Raw genomic sequence first — 22,520 nt, forward strand, 5'->3', positions numbered from 1 at the left:
GGGAGCTGGGAGATGGGAGCAGAGTGGAGCAGAACCCAGCCTGAGCGGTGTGGTCCAACAAGACCAGCAACCGGGCAGAGCATGCCCTAGCGCCCTGATTCAGTGAGCTGCGGCAGTTATGAGACTTCTCAACCCACAAACACCAAAGACTGCGGAGAAGGTTAGTGGGAAAAGCTGTGGGAGTGGAAGGAGTTCACAGTTCTGCTTCCAGCCCCGGGGGCAGCGGAGGTGGGGCAGCTACAGTTGTTGTTACTTCTGGCTCCAGGCCCACCTGGTGGGAGGAATTAAGTGGCAGATCAGAGCAGGAGTTAAACAGCCTGCTGAAGATCTAAGCCCAGTTCAGACTGGGGGCTCTTGGGGAAGGAGGAGTGCGGGTCTGACAGAGCTGGCACCTCCCCCCCAAATGTGGAACATAGAACTCGTTAGTCTACAAGCAGTCATAACCCACTAAAAAACTCAAGGGTCAAGTTAGTTGGTTGGGAATATGGCCAGGCAGTGAAAACGCACCCAGATTCAGTCTCAGACTTTGGATTCTTTCTTTGGTGACAAAGAAGACCAAAACATACAGCCTAAAGAAGACAACAAAGTCATAGAGCCTACAACAAAAGCCTAAAAAGAAAAACATGAACTGGCCCCAGGTCATAGAAGAACACAAAAAGGATTTGGAAAAGCAAGTTAGAGAAGTAGAGGAAAAATTGGGAAGAGAAATGAGAAGGATGCGAGAAAACCATGAAAAACAAGTCAATGACTTGCTAAAGGAGACTCAAAAAAATACTGAAAAATACACTGAAGAAAACAACACCTTAGATTGGAGCAAGTGGAACCTAGTGACTTTATGAGAAATCAGAATATTATAAAACAGAACCAAAGGAATGAAAAAATGGAAGACAATGTGAAATATCTCCTTGGAAAGACAACTGACCTGGAAAATAGATCCAGGAGAGATAATTTAAAAATTATTGGACTACCTGAAAGCCATGATCAAAAAAAGAGCCTAGATACCATCTTTCAAGAAATTATCAAGGAGAACTGCCCTGATATTCTAGAGCCACAGGGCAAAATAGAAATTGAAAGAATCCATCGATCACCTTCTCAAATAGATCCCAAAAAGAAATCTCCTAGGAATATTGTCGCCAAATTCCAGAGCTCCCAGATCAAGGAGAAAATCCTGCAAGCAGCCAGAAAGAAACAATTTGAGTATTGTGGAAACCCAATCAGAATAACCCAAGATCTGGCAGCTTCTACATTAAGAGATGGAAGGACTTCGAATGCAATATTCCGGAGGTCAATGGAGCTAGTATTAAAACCTGGAATCACCTACCCAGCAAAACTGAGTATCATGTTCCAAGGCAAAATATGGATTTTCAATAAAATAGAGGACTTTCAAGCTTTCTCAATGAAAAGACCAGAACTGAATAGAAAATTTGACTTTCAAACACAAGAATCAAGAGAAGCATGAAAAGGTAATCAAGAAATGGAAATTGCAAGGGGCTTACTAAAGTTGAACTGTTTTGTTTACATTCCTACATGGAAAGATGATGTGTATGATTCATGAGACCTCAGTATTAGGGTAGTTGAAGGGAATATGCATAAACATATATACATATATGTTTATGTATATATATAAGTGAATGTGTATGTATGTATATATCTATGTGTATGTATGTGTATATGTATATATATATGTGTTATATATATATATATATATATATATATATATATATATATATATGTAAAAGAAAGAGAGCAGACACAGGGTGAGTTGAAGATGAAGGGAAGATATCTAAAAGAAATAAAATGAAATTAAGGGATGAGAGAGCATCATAATGAGAGAGGGAGATAGGGAGAGATAGAATGGGGTGTATTATCTGGCATAAAGGTGGCAAGAGGAAGCAGTTCTGTGGGAGGAGGGGAGAGGGCAGGTGAGGGGGGAATGAGTGAACCGTGCTCTCATCAGATTTGGCCTGAGGGGGAATACCATACACACTCAGTTGGGTATCTTACCCCACAGGAAAGAAGAGGGAGGAAGATAAAAAAAAAAATAAAAGGTGGGGATGATGGAGGGGAGGGCAGATGGGGGTGGAGGTAATCAAAACAAACACCGTGGAAAGGGGACAGGGTCAAGGGAGAAAATTCAATAAAGCGGGATGGATTGGGAAGGAGCTAAATGTAGTTAGCCTTTCACAACATGAGTATTGTGGAAGGGTTATACATAATGATACATGTGTGGCCCACGCTGAATTGCTCGACATCTTAGGGAGGGTGGGTGGGAAGGGAAGAGAGGAGAGAATTTGGAACTCAAAGTTTTAAAATCAGATGTTCAAAAACAAAAAAAGTTTTTGCATGCAACTAAAAAATAAGATACACATGGGGCATAGAAATTTATCTTGCCCTACAAGAAAGGAAGGGAAAAGGGGATGAGAGGGGAGGGGGGTGATAGAGGGGAGGGCTGACTGGGGAACAGGGCAACCAGAATATAAGCCAACTTGGAGTGGGGGGAGGGTAGAAATGGGGAGAAAATTTGTAATTCAAACTGTTGTCAAAATCAATGCTGAAAACCAAATATGTTAAATAAATAAATTTATATTTAAAAAAAAAAAGAATTATTTTTTCTATGGTTTGCTAATTTTCCCAGCCTATTACTTGATGTTTAACTCCTAGTTAAAGTAGGGCTCTTTTTACAGGGTGGAGGGAAATCTGTCCCAACCTTCAAGGTTTTTGTGCAGCAGTTTTCAGAGATACATCTAAGGACCTGTAAATTTTCATTTTTTCCAAGGTGGTATGATCTTAGGAGAAGTGTTTCCTACTTTCTTGGACTGTGCTCTTGTCTGTGAGTGACCATAAACACTCTTTTCTGGCCTGGAAGTGTGAGGATTGCCCCTACTCTACTGAGGGTATAAACTCTACTGTGCTGGTTCTCCTCCTGTTCTTGTGACTGCCACCCAGGATTCTAACTGAGATCCAAGAATGGGAAAACAATTGTGTCCTGCCTCAGTGCTAGCAAAGAGACCCCTGTAATCTCCTTCCAATCAGTTGTTCAATCACCTTAGTGTCTGTAAGCTGAGACCTCCAGAGGGAGAAGCTGCTTCTGCTCCTGATTCAGTGACTCCCAGGACTTTTCCTGGTTTGCTGGGGCTGGGTATCTGCTTCCATAGTCTTCACTCTACTGTGATCCTCAGATATTCTGAAAGATGTAACAGACTTTTCCTGCTAGCCTTCTAAAATGTCTTGTGCTTGAAAATTGTTTCATTCCATCTTTTTGTGGGTTCCACTGCTCTAGAATTTATTTAGAGTCAGTATTTAAACGTATTTTGAAGGGTTTGGGGGAAAGTTCAGGATATTCCTGGCCTTTACTCTGTCTTTTTCCCTCTGCCCATTTGCTAACTACATTTTGATACAATGAAGTAATCCCAGTACTGAACCTATGTGCACTAAATACTATGGCATCTAAATATTTAAAAAGAAAAGTAAAATGAATTACAGGTGGAGAGAGATAGTAGCACTACATTCTTGGAAGACATTAATCTTCCCCTCTGAGACCTGGATAAATCTAACAAAAAAAAAAAAAAACAAGAAAGAGGATAAAGAAGTGAATATAGCTTTAGATGAGCTAGATATTACATCACACTATATATACTACACACATATATATATATATATACATATATATATATATATGTATATATATATATATACACAGAGAGACAGACAGAGAGAGAGAGAGAGAGAGAGAGAGAGAGAATTGAATAAAATAGAAAAGAATGCATATTTTTTTCTCAGTGGTTCATGGCACTTTTACAAAGATTGACCATATATTAGTACAAAAAAATTAGTAGTTAAAAGTAGAAATATTATAAGTATCCTTTTGAGAACATAATTCATATTTTGTCTTTACTGAGTATCTAATTTTTCTCCAGTTACATGTAAACAAAAATTTTAACATCTGTTTTTAAAACCCTGAGTTCCAAATTCTCTCCCTTCCGCCTCCGTGCCCCCCACCACATTGAGAAGGCAAAAAATTCCATATATGTTATATATTTTGTAAAAGAAAACATAGATTAAAAAACTCAAGAAAAAGAAAGTAAAAAAGAAAAGTTCCTTCAACCTGTATTCAGAAACTATCACTTCTTTCTCCGGGGATGGATAGTATTTTTTATCCTAAGTACGTCAGAGTTGTCATGGATCATTGTATTGCTGAGAATAGCTAAGTCACTTGTGGCTAATCATCGTACAATATTGCTGTTAGTTTGTACACATTACAAACAGATAGATAGATAGATAGATAGATAGATACATAGATAGATAGATAAAACAAGAAGATAAAACTTACTAAACATGAGTGTTCCACTAGACTGTCCAGGACACTTTTTTCTTTCTCTTCTATACTTTTTCATTTGATAATCTCATCAACTCCTATGGCTGTGCTGGAGATTTAAAAATATGCTTATTCAACCCTAATTTCCCTGCTAATCTCCAGTCTTGCATATCCAAATATCTATATTACATTTCTAACTGAATATCTTGTAGACCTATTAAACTCATTATGTTGAAAACTGAATGCATTGTCCTTATACCGACCCCCTATTGTTTTAGACTTCTCTTTCCCTATTGAGGATACCACCATCTGCCTAGTCACCCAGGCTCATAAACCTAGTTACAGCAGGACCTTGGTTACAAATTTAATTATTTCTGAGATTCTGCTCATCATGCGATTTTTTCTTATTGCAAAGCAAATTTTCCCATAGGAAATAATGTAAACTTGGATGATAGGCACCACATCCCCAAAAAATTAATATAAAAATGAATATTTATATTTTAAGTAAGTTTTTTGTCCCTAATGCACTCAAAACACAATAGCAATGATTAGCACATGATATAAATAGAAAATAAAGGGAGCCAAGAGGCTAGAAAGCAGGGACCTGCCTAAAGCTCTCCAAAACACCTATAAAAATGGCTCTGAACAAATTCTACAACTACAGAATCCATGAAACAGCAGAGGAATGCAGGGCTCCAGTCCAGGACAGCCTGGATGGTCGCTGGGTAAAGTCTATTGCACAGAGCTGGGAGCAGAGCTGAGCAGAGCCCAGTGTGGCCTGCACCCAGAGCAACCACACTGGGAGCCAGGTGAAACAGGCCCTAGCACCCAGAATCGCTGAGCTGTGGCAGTTACCAGACTTCTCAACTGACAAACGCCAAAGACAACATCAGTTTGGCCACTGCCCCAGGGGCCGCAGAGGAGGTGCAGCTACAGAACTACAGCTGCATTTGCCTCCAGCCCCAGTCCAACCTGGTGGGAGGAATTAAGTGACAGATACAAGCCAGAGTACCAAGCCTGCTCAGATCTCATTTGCGGTCTGGGTTGGCAGTTCTTGGGGGAGAAGGAGCACTGGTGTGGCAGAGCTGGCTGTGTAGAAAAACCTCTGAAAACAACAACAAAGCCCCTCAAGCTTGGGACAAAGTACTCTCTACTCTACAAGCAGTCATACCCTGATGAAAAAGTCAAGGGTCAAGTATTTGGCTGGGAAGATGGCCAGGCAGTGAAAATGGACTCAGATTCAGACTTCGGAATGTTTCCTTGGTGACAAAGAAGACCAAAACATACAGCAAGAAGAAGTCAACAAAGTCAAAGAGCCTACATCAAAAGCCTCCAAGAAAATCATGAACTGGTTTCAGGCCATGGAAGAGCTCAAAAAGGATTGGGAAAAGTAAGTTAGAGAAATAGAGTTAAAATTGGGAAGAGAAATGAGAGTGATGCAGGAAACCTATGAAAAACAAGTTAATGAATTGCTATAGGAGACTCAAAAAATACTGAAGAAAATAACACCTAAAAAAAATAGAATAACTCAAATGGCAAAAGAGCTCCAAATAGCCAATGAGGAGGAGAATGCCTTAAAAGGCACAATTAGTCAAATGGAAAAGGAAGTCCAAAAGACCCCTGAAGAAAATACTACCTTGAAAATTATACTGGAGGGGGGTGGAGCCAAGATGGCCACATGAAGGCAGTATCTTACCGGAGCTCTCTCACAAGGTCTGTCAGATTCCTATAAAAAAGTGAATTTGAGCAGATTTGAGAGAGTCAGAAACTGCGAGCAGTCTGCATGGGGCAAATTTCTGAGTTGGGAGAGTCTGAAAGGCCAGAGGCACGAACCTACAGGCTTGGAGAGTGCTCGGTGCGGAGGGGCTCCAGACCAAGTCGGAAGCGGATAGCCGAGAAATACATGTGGGAGACGGGCTGGGAGAAAGCTGGGCATCCGAAACCGGCGGAGATCCCCAGGCTTCCCAACACAAGATGGCAGTCTGTGGAAGCGACGAGAGGCAGTGCAAAACCACCCATGAAACACTGTCTCCAGAAGTTTGCAGCCCAAATGTATTAAACGCGGTTTCTTGAACTTCCAGGAGTTCTTAATGTCCAGGTAAAGAGCTCTTATCCCTCCCCTCCACACCCAGAGAATACCTTGGGAAAAAAAAAAAAAGAATGTTGGAACTGAGCAGAAATTAGTGGGGCTTCAGTGGTGAAATAGTAGAAGTTCATTAGTCCCATACGGGCAGAGTCGGCAGGGGTCAACGCCAGGAGCCCAGTCTTAACCTTGCTCCCCCAGGGGAAGTGCCAGACATCAGCTCAAACAACAAACAGCTGAGACCATTGCTGAAAAGCAAGTGCTGGAGAGCACCCACAGGGAGTGAGGCCCTAGGGAGCCAGACACCTCCCCCACACCTCAGGAAACTGAAGGTTATAGTTCTAGACTCACAAACCCCAGAATAAGAGAGCTGGGACAGATAGCCCTGAGGCCTACAGATAGAAATTCATTGTAAAGTCAGCAAAAGGCAAACCAACATGAAGAAGAACACAAAAAAACTGAGGACAATAGATACTTTTTATGGAGACAGGCAGGATCAAAATACAAATATACAAGAGGAAAGTAATGATACTGTAGATACATCAGATACCTCAAAAGGTAATATGAACCGGTCTCCAGCCCAAAAAGCACTGCTGGGAGAGCTAAAGGAGGATTTTAAAAACCAAATTAGGGAGCTAAAAGAAAATATGGAAAAAATGGAAAAAAAAATCCACTGATGAAATCAAGTCCCTAAAGAATAAGGTTGGCGAAATGGCTACAAAGATTCAGAATCTAGAGAGAGAAAATGACACCATGAGAGTTAAAATCAACCAACTGGAAAAGGAGACTCAAAGGCAAAATGTAAACAGTAACTCATTAAAAATTAGACTTGAGCAAGTGGAAGCTAATGAATCTATGAGGCACCAAGAAGTAATAAAACAAAACGTAAAGAATGAAAAAATAGAAAAAAAATGTGAAATATCTGATTGGCAAAACAACTGACCTGGAAAATAGATCCAGGAGGGACAATATGAAAGTTATTGGTCTACCGGAAATCCATGATGAAAAAAAGAGTCTTGACAGTATCTTCGAAGAAATTATCAAAGACAACTGCCCAGAGGTCCTAGAACCAGAGGGCAAAATAGTCATTGAAAGAACTCACCGATCACCCCCTGAAAGAGATCCCAAACTGAAAACACCAAGAAATATTACAGCCAAATTTCAGAGCTATAAACTCAAGGAGAAAATACTGCAAGCAGCCAAAAAGAAACAATTCAAATATTGTGGAACTACAGTCAGGATCATGCAGGATCTCTCAGCTGCCACATTAAAAGACAGGAGAAATTGGAATATGATATTCTGAAGGGCAAAGGAGCTGGGACTACAACCAAGGATCAACTACCCAGCAAAACTAAGCATAATTTTCCAGGCAAGGCGATGGACATTCAATGAAATAAGGGAATTCCAGACCTTCCTGATGAAAAAGCCAGAACTCAATGGAAAATTTGATCTCCAAATACAAAACTCAAGAGAGACATAAAAAGGTAACCAGGGGGAAATACCCACAAACCTTATTAACAAATAAGGGCAGGTTGTTTACATCTTTATGTGGGATTATATCATCTTATGTATGATATATATATATATATATATATATATATATATATATGTCATTCTTGTGAATGGTACAGCTATTATGACAAATGAAAGGGATATACATAGGTTGTGAATGCCTGTATAAATTAACTGATGTAAAGATATAAAATATAAGTAAGAGATATAAAGGGAGGGCTATGAGGGAAGTAGTAAGGAGGTCTTAGAAAAGGGTAAATTACACCAAAAGAAGTGGCATAAAAACATATTATAGTAGAGGGAAAGAAGGGAGGGAGAAGAGCAGTATTTGAGGTTTACTGTCATCTGATCTAGTTCAAGAAGGGAATAACATACTCCGATAAGTTTAGAAATCTAACTTGTCTTACGGGAAGTGGGAGGGTAAGGGGGGGAAAAGGGAGGGGGTGGTCAGAAGGGAGAGGTGAAGTAGCAAGTCGGTAATGGTAAGATAAGGAAGGGGAATAAAGAGGGAGGGTTAACTGAGGAAAGCAGTGGTCAAAAGCAAAACTTTGTTGAGGAGGAGAAGGGGAAAGGGAGAAATAAAAGCATAAACAGGGGGAATTAGAATGGAGAAAAAGACACAGATAGAAATCATAACCCTGAACGTGCAGGGGATGAACATTCTCACACAACAGAAGCAGATAGCAGAATGGATTAAAAACCAGAATCCTACAATATGCTGTTTACAAGAAACACATTTGAAACAGGGGGATACACATAGGGTAAAGGTAAAAGGCTGGAGTTAAATATATTGTGCCTCAGCTAAAGTAAAAAAAGTAGGTGTAGCAATCCTAATCTCAGACAAAGCAAAAGTAAAGATAGATTTAATTAAAAGAGATAAGGAAGGACATTATATCCTGCTTAAAGTCACCTTAAACAATGAAGCAATATCGTTGCTTAACAGATACGCACCAAGTGGTAAGGCATACAAATTGTTAAAGGAGAGGTTAAGGGAGTTACAGGAAGAAATAGACAGCAAAACTTTAATATTGGGAAACCTCAACTTCCCCCTTTCTGAACTTGATAAATTTAACCTCAAAATAAATAAGAAAAAAGTTAAGGAGGTAAACAGAATTTTAGAAAAGGCACATATGATAGACCTCTGGAGAAAAATGAATGGGGATAAAAAGGAATATACTCTCTTCTCAAAAGAACATGGCACTTACTCAAACATTGACCATGTACTAGGGCATAAAAACCTCACAATCCAGTGAAGAAAAGCAGAAGTAGTCAATGCATCCTTTTCAGATCATGATGCAATAAGAATCATTTTTAATAAAGAGCCATGGGAAAATAAGCTAAAAACTAATTGGAAACTAAATAATTTAATTCTAAAGAATGGGTGGGCCAAAGAACAAATCAGAGAAACAATTAATAATTTCATTCAAGAGAATGACAATAATGAAACAACATACCAAAACTTATGGGATGCAGTAAAAGCAGTTCGTAGGGGAAGTTTTATATCTCTAAAGGCCTACATGAATAAAATAGGGAAAGAGGAGATCAGTGATCTGGGCATACAGCTAAAACAACTAGAAAAAGAGCAAATTGAAAACTCCCAATAAAATACCAAATTAGAAATAATGAAAATCAAAGGAGAGATGAATAAAATTGAAACCAAGAAAACTATTGAATTAATAAATAAAACAAAGAGCTGATTTTATGAAAAAACCAATAAAATTGATAAAACTTTGGCCAATTTTGATTAAAAAAAAGAAAGAAGAAAATCAAATTACCAGTATCAAAAATGAAAAGGGTGAGGTCCCCTCTAATGAAGAGGAAATCAAAACAATAATTAGAAATTATTTTGCCCAACTGTATGCCCATAAATTTGACAACCTTAGAGATATGGATGAATATCTACAAAAACATAAACTGCCCAGGCTAATAGAGAAGGAAGTGAAATTTCTTAATAACCCCATATCAGAAAAAGAAATTGAGCATACCATCAATGAACTCCCTAGGAAAAAATCTCCAGGGCCAGATGGTTTTACATGTGAATTCTATCAAACATTTAAAGAACAACTAATTCCAATATTTTCTAGACTATTTGGGAAAATAGGTGAAGAAGGAGTCCTACCAAATGCTTTTATGACACAAATATGGTACTAATACCCAAACCAGGTAGAGTTAAAACAGAGAAAGAAAATTATAGACCAATTTCTCTAATGAATATTGATGCAAAAATTTTAAATAAAATATTAGCAAAAAGATTGCAGCAACTCATTACGAGAATAATACACTATGACCAGGTAGGATTTATTCCAGGAATGCAAGGCTGGTTCAATATTAGGAAAACTATTAGCATAAGTGACCATATCAACAACAAAACTAGCAGAAACCATATGATCATCATAATAGATGCAGAAAAAGCCTTTGACAAAGTACAACACCCATTTCTATTAAAAACACTAGAAAGCATAGTAATAAGTGGAAACTTCCTCAAAATTATAAATAGCATCTACCTAAAACCTTCGACAAGCATTATTTGTAATGGGGTAAACTATATACATTCCCAATAAGATCAGGGGTGAAACAAGGATGTCCATTATCACCCCTATTATTCAATTTGGTACTAGAAACATTAGCTGTAGCAATAAGAGAAGAAAAGGAAATTGAAGGAATTAGAATAGGAAAAGAAGAAACTAAATTATCACTTTTTGCAGATGATATGATGATTTATTTAGAGAATTCTAGAGAATCAAGTAAAAAACTACTTGAAATAATAAACAACTTTAGCAAAGTTGCAGGATATAAAATAAACCCACATAAATTCTCAGCATTACTAAACATTACTGACAAAGCCCAACAGCAAGAGATAGAAAGAGAAATTCCATTCAAAGTTACTGAAGGCACTATAAAATATTTGGGAGTCTATTTGCCAAGACAAACCCAGGGCCTATATGAATATAACTATGAAACACTTTTCACGCGAATAAAATCAGATCTAAATAAATGGAAAAATATCAGTTGCTCATGTTTAGGCCGAGCTAATATAATAAAAATTACAATTTTACCTAAATTAATCTATCTATTTAGCGCCATACCAATAGAACTACCAAAAAATGTTTTTACTGAGCTGGACAAAATATTAACAAAATTCATTTGGAAAAACAAGTGGTCTAGAGTATCTAGGATATTAATGAAAAGACATACTAGAGAAGGTGACTTAGCCACACCAGATATTAAACTGTACTACACAACAGCAGTCATCAAAACTGCCTGGTAGTGGTTAAGAAAAAGGGGTGTGGATCAGTGGAATAGGATAGGTACACAAGTAGGTGAAATCAACATGTTTAGCAATCTACTTTTTGATAAACCCAAAGAGGCCAGCTTCTGGGCTAATATTTCACTATTTCACAAAAACAGCTGGGAAAATTGGAAAATGGTAGGGCAAAAACTGGGCATAGACCAATATCTTACACCATATACCAAAATAAAGTCAAAATGGGTTCATGATTTAGGAGTAAAAGCTGATAGTATAAGTAATTTGGGAAAGCAAGGAATAGTTTACTTATCAGATTTATGGAAAAGTAAAGAATTCATGACCCAACAAGAGATAGAGAGCATTACAAAATGCAAAATGGATAATTTTGATTATGTCAAATTGAAATGTTTTTCTACAAAAAAAGCCAATGCAACAAGAATTAGGAGGGAAGCAGAAAATTGGGAGAAAATCTTTGCAGCAAGTATCTCTGATAAAGGCCTCATTTCTAAAATATACGGGGAATTGGGCCAAGTATATAGGAATACAAGCCATTCCCCAATTGAGAAATGGTCAAAGGATATGAACAGGCAGTTTTCAGAGGAAGAAATTAAAGCTAACTATAGGCATATGAAAAAATGCTCTGGATCACTACTGAGTAGAGAAATGGAAATCAAAACAACTCTTAGATACCACATCTCTCCTGTCAGATTGGCTAAAATAACAAAACAGGAAAATTATAAATGCTGGAAAGGATGTGGGGAAATTGGAACATTGTTGCATTGCTGGTAGAGTTGTGAGCTGATCCAGCCATTTTGGAGAGCAGTTTGGAACTATGCCGAAAGGACTATAGAAATGTTCATACCCTTCGACCCAGCAATACCACTTCTAGGGTTGTATCCCAAAGAAATCACACAAGCGGGAAAAGGACCCATATGAACAAGGATATTTATAGCAGCTCTTTTTGTGGTAGCCAAGTATTGGAAATCGAAGGGACGTCCATAAATTGGGGAATGGCTGAACAAGATGTGGTATATTAAGGTGATGGAATACTATTTTGCCATAAGAAATGGGGATGATGCAGACTTCGTAACAATGTGGAAAAACCTACACGACATAATTCTGAGTGAGCGGAGCAGAGCCAGGAGAATGTTGTGCACAGCCACAGATATATGGATTCCATGAGGAACAACCCTGACATACTGTGCTCTTCTCAGCAACCTAAGGGTCAAGGACAACTCCAGGCGACTCACGATGGAGAATGCTGTCTTCATCCAGAGAAAGAACTGTGAAGTTTAAATACAGATCGAGGCGCACTACATGCTCGTCTTTTTTACTTCTCTTTCGTTTTTGTTTTTGGGTTGTTTTTTTTTTGGTTCTGTTTCTTCTTTCTCATGATTCCTTCCATTGGTCAAAATTCTTCTCCACAACTTGACTAGTGCATAAATTAATTCAATGCGAAGTTGTACATGACAGTTATATGAGATTCCATGCCGTCTTGGCGAGGGAGGGGGGAGGGAGGGGAAAAAATCTGGAACTCAAAATTATGTAGAACCATGTGTGGTAAACTAAAAATAAATAAATAAATTAAAATTAAAAAAAATTATACTGGAGCAAGTGGAAGTTAGTGACTTTATGAGAAATCAACATATTTTAAAACAGAAACAAAGGAATAAAAAAAAACAGAAGACAATGTCAAGTATCTCATTGGAAAAACCACTGGCTTGGAAAATAGATCCAGGAGAGATACTTAAAATATTAATGGACTACCTGAAAGCCATGATCAGAAAAAGAATCTAGATATCATCTTTCAAGAAATCATCAAGGAGAACTGCCCTGATATTCTAGAATCAGAGGGTAAAATAGAAATGGAAAGAATCCATCAAGTGCCTCCTGAAAAAGATACCAAAAATAAGACTCCTAGGAACATTGTTGCCAAATTCAAGAGCTGCCAGATCAAGGAGAAAATAATGAAAGCATCCAGAAAGAAACAATTTGAATAATGTAGAAACACAACCAAGATCTAGCAGCTTCTACATTAAGGGATTTGAGAGCTTGGAATACGATATTTCGGGGGCCAATGGAGCTAGGAGTAAAACCAAGAATCACCTACCCAGCAAAACTAAGTATCCTTCTTCAAGGCAAAATATGTATTTTCAATAAAATAGAGTACTTTCAAGCTTTCTCAGTGAAGAGACCACAGCTGAATAGAAAATTTGACTTTCAAACACAAGAATCAAGAGAAGCACGAAAAGGTAAAGAAGAAAGAGAAATAATGAGGGATGTACTAAAGTGGAACTGTTTTATTTACATTCCTGCATGGAAAGATGATGTGTATAATTCATGAGACCTCAGTATTAGGGTAGCTGAAGGGAATATACATATATACAGAGGGCAAAGGGCGAGTTGAATATGAAGGGATGATATCTAAAATAATCAAACTAAGGGATAAGAGGGCAATATACTAAGAGAGGGAAAAAGGGAGAGACAGAATGGGGTAAATCCTCTCACATAAAAGTGGCAACAAGAAGCAGTTCTGTAGGAAGGGAAGAGGGGGCACTTGAGGGGGAATGAGTGAATCTTGCTCTCATTGGATTTGTCTTGAGGAAGGAATAACATACAGATTCAGTTGGGTATCTTATCCCACAGGAAAGAAAGAGGAAGGAGATAAAAAGGGAGGATGATAGAAGGGAGGGCAGACAGGGGAGAAGGTAATCAAAAGCAAACACTTTTTAAAAGGGACAGAGTCAAGGGAGAAAATTGAACAAAGTGGGATAGGACAGGAAGTAGCAAAATATAGTTAGTCTTTCACAACACAAGTATTGTGGAAGGGTTTTACATAATGATACACATGTGGCCTATGTTGAACTCCTTGTCTTCTTAGGGAGGGTGGGTGGGGAGGGAAGAGGGGAAATAATGTGAACCTCAAAGTTTTTTTTTTTCTTTCTAGAACCTCAAAGTTTTAAAAGCACATATTAAAAAAAAGTTTTTGAGGGGGAAGAGCCAAAATAGCACCTGGAAAGCAGGGACTAGCATGAACTCCCCGCCAAGTTCCTCCAAAAACCTATAAAAATGGCTCTGAACCAATTCTAGAACTACAGAACCCAAAAAATAGCAGAGGGAAGCAGGGCACCAGCCCAGGACAGCCTGCATGGTTGCTGGGTGAGGTCTATCCTGCAGGGAGCTGGGAGCAGAGTGGAGCAGAGCCCAGCATGGGTGGGGAGAATCAACCAGACCAGGAGCCAGGCGGAGCATGCCCTAGCGCCCTGAATCATTGAGGTACAGAAGTTACCAGACTTCTCAACAGACAAACACCAAAGACAGCAGAGAAGGTTATTGGGAAAAGCTGCTGGGGACAGAGTGAAAAAAGGAGCTCACCGTTTGTCCACCGCCCCCGGGGTGGTGGAGGTGGGGCAGCTACAGAACTACAGCTGCAGTTGCTTCTGGCCCCAGGCCCACCTGGTGGGAGGAATTAAGTGTCACATCAGAGTAGGAGTGAAGAGCCTGCTGAAGATCTAAATCTAGTCCAGGATGGGGGTTCTTGGAAAAGGAGGAGTACTGGTGTGGCAGAGCAGGTGCACCCCCCAAAGCTTGGAACATTGTACTCTACAAGCAGTCATACCCTCCTGAAAAACTCAAAGGTCAAGTTAGTTGGCTGGGAATATGGCCAAGCAGTGAAAATGCACCCAGATTCAGTCTCAGACTTTGTAATCTTTCTTTGGTGACAAAGAAGACCAAAACATACAGCCAGAACAAGTCAACAAAGTCAAAGAGCCTACAACATAAGCCTCCAAGAAAAACATGAACTGATCTCAGGCCATGGAAGAGCCCAAAAATGTTTTGGAGAAGCAAGTCAGAGAAGTAGAGGAAAAATTGGAAAGAGAAATGAGAAGGATGCAATAAACCACGAAAAACAAGTCACTGACTTGCTAAAGGAGACTCCAAAAATACTGAAAAATATACTGAAGAAAGCAACACCTTAAAAATAGACTAACTCAAATGGCAAAAGAGCTCCAAAAAGCCAATGAGGAGAAGAATGCTTGAAAGGCAGAGTTGCAGTAATGGAAAAGGAGGTCCAAAAGAGCACTAAAGAAAATACTACCTTCAAAATGAAATTGGAGCAAGTGGAAGCTAGTGACTTGATGAGAAATCAAGATATTATAAAACAGAGCCAAAGGAATGAAAAAATGGAAGACAATGTCAAATATCTCATTTGAAAAACCACTGACCTGGAAAATAGATCCAGGAGAGATGATTTAAAAATTATTGGACTACCTGAAAGCCATGATCAAAAAAAGAGCCTAGATTTCATCTTTCAAGAAATTATCAAGGAGAACTGCCCTGAGATTCTAGAGCCACAAGGCAAAATAGAAATTGAAAGAATCCACAGATCACCTCCTCAAATAGATCCCAAAATGAAATCTCCTAGGAATATTGTCACCAAATTCCAGAGTTCTCAGATCAAGGAGAAAATACTGCAAGCACCCAGAAAGAAACAATTTGAGTATTGTGGAATAACAGTCAGGATAACCTAAGATCTAGCAGCTTCTACATTAAGATATCTAAGGGCTTGGAATATGATATACCAGAGGTCAATGGAGCTAGGATTAAAGCCAAGAATCATCTACCCAGCAAAACTGAGTATCATGCTCCAAGGCAAAATATAGATTTTCAATAAAATAGAGGACTTTGAAGCTTTTTCAGTGAAAAGACCAGATCTGAATAGAAAATGTGACTTTCAAACACAAGAATCAAGAGAAGCATGAAAAGGTAATCAAGAAAAAGAACAAGAAAAATAAATTGCAAGCGACTTACTAAAGTTGAACTGTTTTGTTTACATTCCTACATGGAAAGATGATGTGTATGATTCATGACACCTTAGTATTAGGGTAGCTGAAGGGAATATGCATATATATATATATATATGTTTATGTGTATATATGTATATGTGAGTGTGTATGTATGTATATATGTGTGTGTACATATATATATATATATATATATATATATATATATATATATATATATATATATATATATATATGGAGAGAGAGAGACAGAGAGAGAGAGACAGAGCAGGCACAGGGTGAGGTGAAGATGAAGGGAAGATATCTAAAAGAAATAAAATCAAATTAAGGGATGAGAGAGGAATATATTGAGACAGGATGATAAAGAGAGATAGAGTGGGGTAAATTGTCTCATATAAAAGTGGCAAGAAAAAGCAGTTCTGTAGGAAGAGAAAAGAAGGTAGGTGAGGGGGAATGAGTGAATCTTGCTGTCATTAGATTTGACCTGAAGAGGGAATACATACTCATTTGGGTATCTTACCCCACAGGAAAAAAGAGGAAGAAGATAAAAAAAGTTGGGACGATAGAAGGGAGGGCAGATGGGGGTGGAGGTAGTCAGAAAGAAACACTTTTGAAAGGGGACAGGGTCAAGGGAGAAAATTTAATAAAGGGGGATAGGTTAGGAAGGAGCAAAACATAGTCTTTCACAACATGAGTATTGTGGAAGGGTACATAATGATACGCATGTGGCCTATGTTGAATTGCTTGACTTCTTAGGGAGGGTGGGTGGTAAGGGAAGAGGGGAGAGAGTTTGGAACTCAAAGTTTTAAAAACAGATGTTCAAAAACAAAAAAAAAAGTTTTTGCATGCAATTAGAAAATAAGAAACACAGGCAATGGGGCATAGAAATTTGTCTTGTCCTACAAGAAAAGAAAGGGAATGGGGATGGGAGGGTAGTGGAGTGATAGAAGGGAGGGGTGACTGGGGAACAGGGCAACCAGAATATATGCCATCTTGGAGTGAGGGGGGAGGGTAGAAATGGGGAGAAAATTTGTATTTCAAACTCTTGTGAAAATCAATGCTGAAAATGAAATATATTAAATAAAAAGAGAGAAGAAAAAGAAGTATGTTTAATTAAACTGAGATTGTTAACCCTTTAAAAAAAGTTTTTTTTTATGCAACTAGGAAATAAGATATACAGGCAATGGGACATAGAAATCTATCTTGCCGCACAAGAAAGTAAGGGAAAAGAGGATGGGGGGACTGGGGTCACAGAAGAGATGGCTGACTGGGGAATGGGGCAATCAGAATATATGCCATCTTGGAGTGTGTGGGAGGGTAGAAATGGGGATAAGATTTGTAATTTAAACTCTTGTGAAAATCAATGCTGAAAGCTAAAAATATTAAATAAATAAAAAAATAGAAAATAAAACAAATAAACTGGCTCTTTACCTTTGAGAGGATGCGTGGCTGGAGTGTGGGAAATCAGAGGGAGGAAGAGGAAGGTTTATTGCTTGGAAGTAGACTCCCCTTCCAAAAGAACATCAGGGATTGCAACATCAAGATTGTTGCCTCGTGCAACTTTCACTAAAAGTAAGACTATCTCTACTGCATTCAATTTTTTTAAATTTTTTTTAATCACTTTCATGTTTTGAGTCATCGATTTTTTCCTTTACATTTGGTTCTGACCAGGAATCTATCTAATGACGCTGTTTTTGAAATTTTTTTCAGAATGTCAGGGAAATATGACATTGCATTGTCATTAAAAATATTCATGGCTCTCATTGCTACAGACTTATTTGGGTGATGTTTTTCAGCAAAATTTTGCACTTTTTCCCCACATCTGATAAACCTCCCTTCTCTCACTGGACATGAGGGATTCCTCTGACCTATCAACCTCCTCCTCAGATGAGATATCCTCCACTACCTCTCTCTGTTGCTCCTCATGCAGATTCATCAGGTCCCCTGTATTCAGCTCCTGGCTATGTTCCTCCACCATCTCTTGAATGTCTTCAGCATCCACTTCCAATTCCTTCAAGAAGGGTCAAACCCAAATTAGTCCATTAGGCAGTATACCAACTTGAGATTCCTTTGTTTGACATATGAAAGCCAAAAAAAAAACAGAAGAAAAAGAAACATTGCCCTCATTGAGTGTCATCCCCTCATGAGCCATTCAAGTCCAAACACGATGTTCATCCTGCGAATTTTTGTTTGTCCTGCAAGACAAATTTTGTGAAAATTTTTCCTCCTCCAGTGAAGCATATGTAAACCAGATTATTCATAAACCCAAGTTCTATGGTATCATCTTTGACAATTCACTGTCTCTCATTCCCCATATCAAATATGTTGGCATAACCTGTGGATTTTCTCTTTGTAATATAACTCCCCTATGCTTCCTTCTCTGTCCTGATACTGCCAGCACTCCTTTTCAGGGCTTTATCAAATCACAGTTGGGCTATTGCAAAAGCCTACTGCTTGGACTTCTGTCATAAGGTTTCCCATGCCAATACATCCTTCACTTAATTGTCAAAATGATCTTCCTAAAACGTAAGTCTTAGTATGACATCTTACTACATAATAAATTTCATTGGTTCACTATCACCTCCATAATATAGCATAAAATTTTCTGTTTGGTGTTCACAGCTCTTCACAATCTATTCCACCCCCTACTTTTCTTTTCACACCACATTATGTCCATTAAATAGTCTTTGATTTAGCAGCACTGGCCTCCTTGCTCCCATTTTTCACCGCATAGTCATCAACACTGCATAATTGTCGCACTCCGTTTTTCAAGTCCAAAAATTGGTTTGTAACCTTTCATCACATAATCATTGCATGGTATAATTCTGGTCATCATGCCACTTAAAAGGTAAACAGAGCAGCAATGTACTCACCAGTGGCATATGGATATGCATTTATCTCTCATGCATTGCAAGTCTCAAGCCTAGATTTCTCAGCACATGCACATTGTGAGTATTTAATTTTTACATGTATTCATGAATACTCCACGCATCCTAATCTTGCACCAAACACAGTTAGGAATAAGTCATTTTAAAGTAATACCAGTACAATGTTTAAAAACTTCACCTAATGGTTGTAGCCCACTTTTTTGAAAAGAAATTTGACATAAAATCTGCAATGATTATGTGGCAAAATATGGTATTTTTTTCAAAGAAAACACATCACTTCCCAAATCTCGACATTTACTGCCTGTTCCTCCATATCTGTAATGTATTCATTCCCTCATCATGTCTCCCTACTTCCTTCCCTGGTTTTTTTAAGTCCAAGTCAAAATCCCACCTTTTATAGGAAGGCTTTCTTTATCCCCCTTAATTCAAATGCTTTCCCTCTATTGTATATTTAAAGTTATCCTGTATATAGTTTGTTCATAAATAGTATGCACATTTTATAACCAAATAATATGTGACCTCCCTTACCTCAAGGACTCTATTTTGAATTTCTTTGTATCCCCAGGGCTTAGCACAGTGACTGGCACATATATGGCACTTAATAAATGTTTATTGAGTGATGGTGTTGCATGGTTTTTAAATGACATCAAAACCCACTAAACCTGTTCCTTAATAAGGTTAGAAAATTTAGTTTATTTTTTTTCAGTCAGTCATGTCTTTATTTCTGTAAGTCTTCAAAAAGCAGCAGTGATTTAATTTGTTTTAAGTCATGGCAAAATATAACATGTACAGAAGACTACATTTTATATTCCTCTTCTCCTAGCTAGAAAACTCACCTTCTTTGTAATCATTCAACTCTATTTTCTATTATACCTAGGTCAAAAACCATTCAAATACAAATTCTGAATAAAATAACCATACAGACAAGTGACCTGCCCTCTCTAATTTGAGTTCTGTGCCCTCCACCACTGTTCATTTGAAGACTTGAAATATATATGGAGATTCTTCAGCCATCTTCCATGGCATCCTAGGCCTGAGTCCTCACTCCAATGAGCTCTTTGCTTCTCAGATACAAGTTTGATGAACTGGGAATGACTCATAAAGCTTGAGCTTGTCACTGATTTCCACCCATTTCACTTTCCCAGCATCATCTCTTTCTCCCAGAGCAAAATTTTCCATTATCTCATCTGTTTCATCACCATAGTTCACAGCTTCTGTTTCCACCCATGCATTATCAGTGTTTCAAGGATCATCCACATATGCCTTATAAACCTTTAAATCTTCTTGGCTGAGGAGCTTGTGTAATTGCCCCTCCATCTCTTGCTTCTCCAGACTGGATTTCTGTAAGAAATTCATAGCTTCTTCACAAAGTTCTCCTCTTAAGGTATTGATTTTCTCTCCTAGATGCACCATCCTTCACCTCCCTGCCCCAGGTATTACACATTCTCCACAGTCTTTCCTTTTGATTGCTACAAACTGTAAGATAATTTTCCCAGAATGAGAGTGAATGACTTTTTTTCCTCTGCTGTCCCTTTTCTATGGAGTAATGATAGGATCTGCAGAATGGTTTGGGTGCCACCCAAAATTCCCAGGCCAATCAGTCTTTGTCCTACTTTCAATCTCATACAAGCTATTCTGGCTCTCTCATTCAACATGTCCATCCTCTTTGCTAAACTTCAGAGAAAAATCTTTTTCATGTATCTGTGGATCTGCCCACATTGGTCCAGCCCAGATAAAGACTGTTACAGTATATTCCATGGGATTATACTCCTGCCACTCAACAAGCCAGCCCACTTTCTCACTGGGTACCTACATTCAACTTTTGAACCTGGATAAGGTGACATCTGTGTTGGCAGACAAAATGGGCTCTTAGCACTCAGTTCAACCAAGTGCCCTTGAAAAGTTTGGCCTTTGTATCCTTGATTAGATTGGGAGTCCTTGGTGACCTCCTTGCTTCAGGGGAGAGCCTAGTTTACACATGAGTTTGAGTGACATGTTTGGGACATCAAAGGCTTTTAGATCACATGGGTTTAAGTCACCTCTTTGTGATGATTTTAGGTCACGTGGGTGAGTCGCATGTGTGACTCATCCTTGACCTTGAAAATGATATAAAACCAGGATTTGGCTTTCTCTTTTTCAGAGCTCTTACCCACAGCTTTGGTGGCATGCATACCTCTGGGCCAGCCCTTGTTATGAGCTCCTGGGCTGAACTTAGATGTTGGTAACTATGAATTGTATTTGGTCTGCCTGTTGATGTTTGTAATTTGTTTGTATTTGCTATGAAATTCAGGGTTCTGGCTTTTTCCCCTCAACTAAGCGAATGATGTTTGTATGTTGGATTGAAGTAAGATCGGTAACCCCTTAATGTTGCTTTTCTTACTAAAGCAGATCAAAAGAACCTATTCTGGCAGTGTTCTTGTTGTTGGACTTGCATTGGTTTTTCACCCCCACAGCAGCTGATAGCTGGATTGTTGAAACAACACCCAAACCTTGTTGTGGGAATTTTCATTGGCACCATTTGAAGCTGACTGGGCTTTGATGGAACAAATCGGATGAAAATGAACTACTGTACATTGGCCCAGTCCTCAGAAGTTGCAGAGTAGCCAAGCTGTGGCTGCTGAGGGCCGCCACTGGTCACCAAGACAGGCTTGTGCTGAGAGATATGGCAGTGTGTGAGGTAGTGAGAAAGTAAAACGTGAAGACTTCGCAGGGAATACATACATACATACATACATACATATATATATATATATACATATATATATATACACACATACATATATATGTATAAATATATATCTATATCAGTTCATATCTATACTTAGAAATGTTTAAAAAATCAAGAAATAGGGAAGTGGAAAATTCTGAGGCCGTGAGAGCCTGATTGCTCAGCCTCTAGGAAGGTTTCTTTCTTTCTTTCTTTTTTTTTTTTTTACTCTGAGACTTTTTGTCCTTTCTTCTGGTTCTGGTTTAAATATTTGCTAAGTAAGAATAGTGTCACTGTGATCTGCTTGCCTTTACTGTAAAAGTACTGTAGAAGAATGGAGAGGCTCTCCCGCCTCCCCTTATCTTATTCTCCTTCTTTAGATTTATAGACCTCACCTCAGTTGTAATCATTAACTTGATTAACTTGCCTTGATTTCCTGGTTCTTTGTCGATTTTTTCATGCTCAGATTGTAAGCCTGCCTCTCGGTCAATGGTGAGAAGTGTCAGAGGTGGGCAGGAATTCTCTTGCATTAAGTATAATTATCTGTGCTTTGCCCTTTGTACTTGACCTTCCTTGCTAGATCTGTTCTGGCAGAGGATGCCCTATTTTCCCGAGAATTGAATAACATTTTATTTATGTTCCCACCCTGAGATGGCTCCTTATTGGAATTTAGTTTTTTTAATTGGTGAGGGTCTTTCATCCCACTTGGTGGCTAGGGCCTGAGCCAGGAAGCATGCTGCCATCAGTGTTCCGGGCTCACTTCAAGGGGCTAGGCAGCTCCGACTGCTGTGGCGGCCTGCCAGGGGGCAGTGGGCGGCGCTAAGACCTGCTCTCTCTGCAGCCCTTGTGCAGAGATCAGCTCCTCGTCTATCTCCTGCACACCCGCTTGGTGGAGGTGGAGACCCCAGGCAGCCCTAGGGGCTCCACAAGCAGCCCAGCCTCACAGACTGGGAAGTACCCATG

The 22,520-nt window shown here is 38.8% G+C and overlaps 1 protein-coding gene and 1 pseudogene across 1 annotated transcript in view; both read right to left on the reverse strand.

Moving 5' to 3' along the window:
• The window catches only part of LOC118837678 (60S ribosomal protein L12-like), an 82,941-nt gene extending 63,240 nt beyond the window's left edge, over positions 1-19,701 (reverse strand). The window contains exons 1-2 of the mRNA XM_036744706.1: positions 19,687-19,701; positions 17,831-17,973 (exon numbers count right to left, since the gene is read on the reverse strand). Coding sequence (XP_036600601.1) covers positions 17,831-17,973; positions 19,687-19,701 — 158 coding nt within the window. The remainder of the gene's footprint in view (positions 1-17,830; positions 17,974-19,686) is intronic.
• Positions 19,702-19,791: 90 nt separating this feature from the next.
• LOC118837681 lies at positions 19,792-22,300 on the reverse strand (annotated as a pseudogene).
• Between the last annotated feature and the right edge of the window lie 220 nt (positions 22,301-22,520).

Source organism: Trichosurus vulpecula, chromosome 1 (genome assembly GCF_011100635.1).
Source record: "Trichosurus vulpecula isolate mTriVul1 chromosome 1, mTriVul1.pri, whole genome shotgun sequence".
Lineage (NCBI taxonomy): Eukaryota > Metazoa > Chordata > Mammalia > Diprotodontia > Phalangeridae > Trichosurus > Trichosurus vulpecula.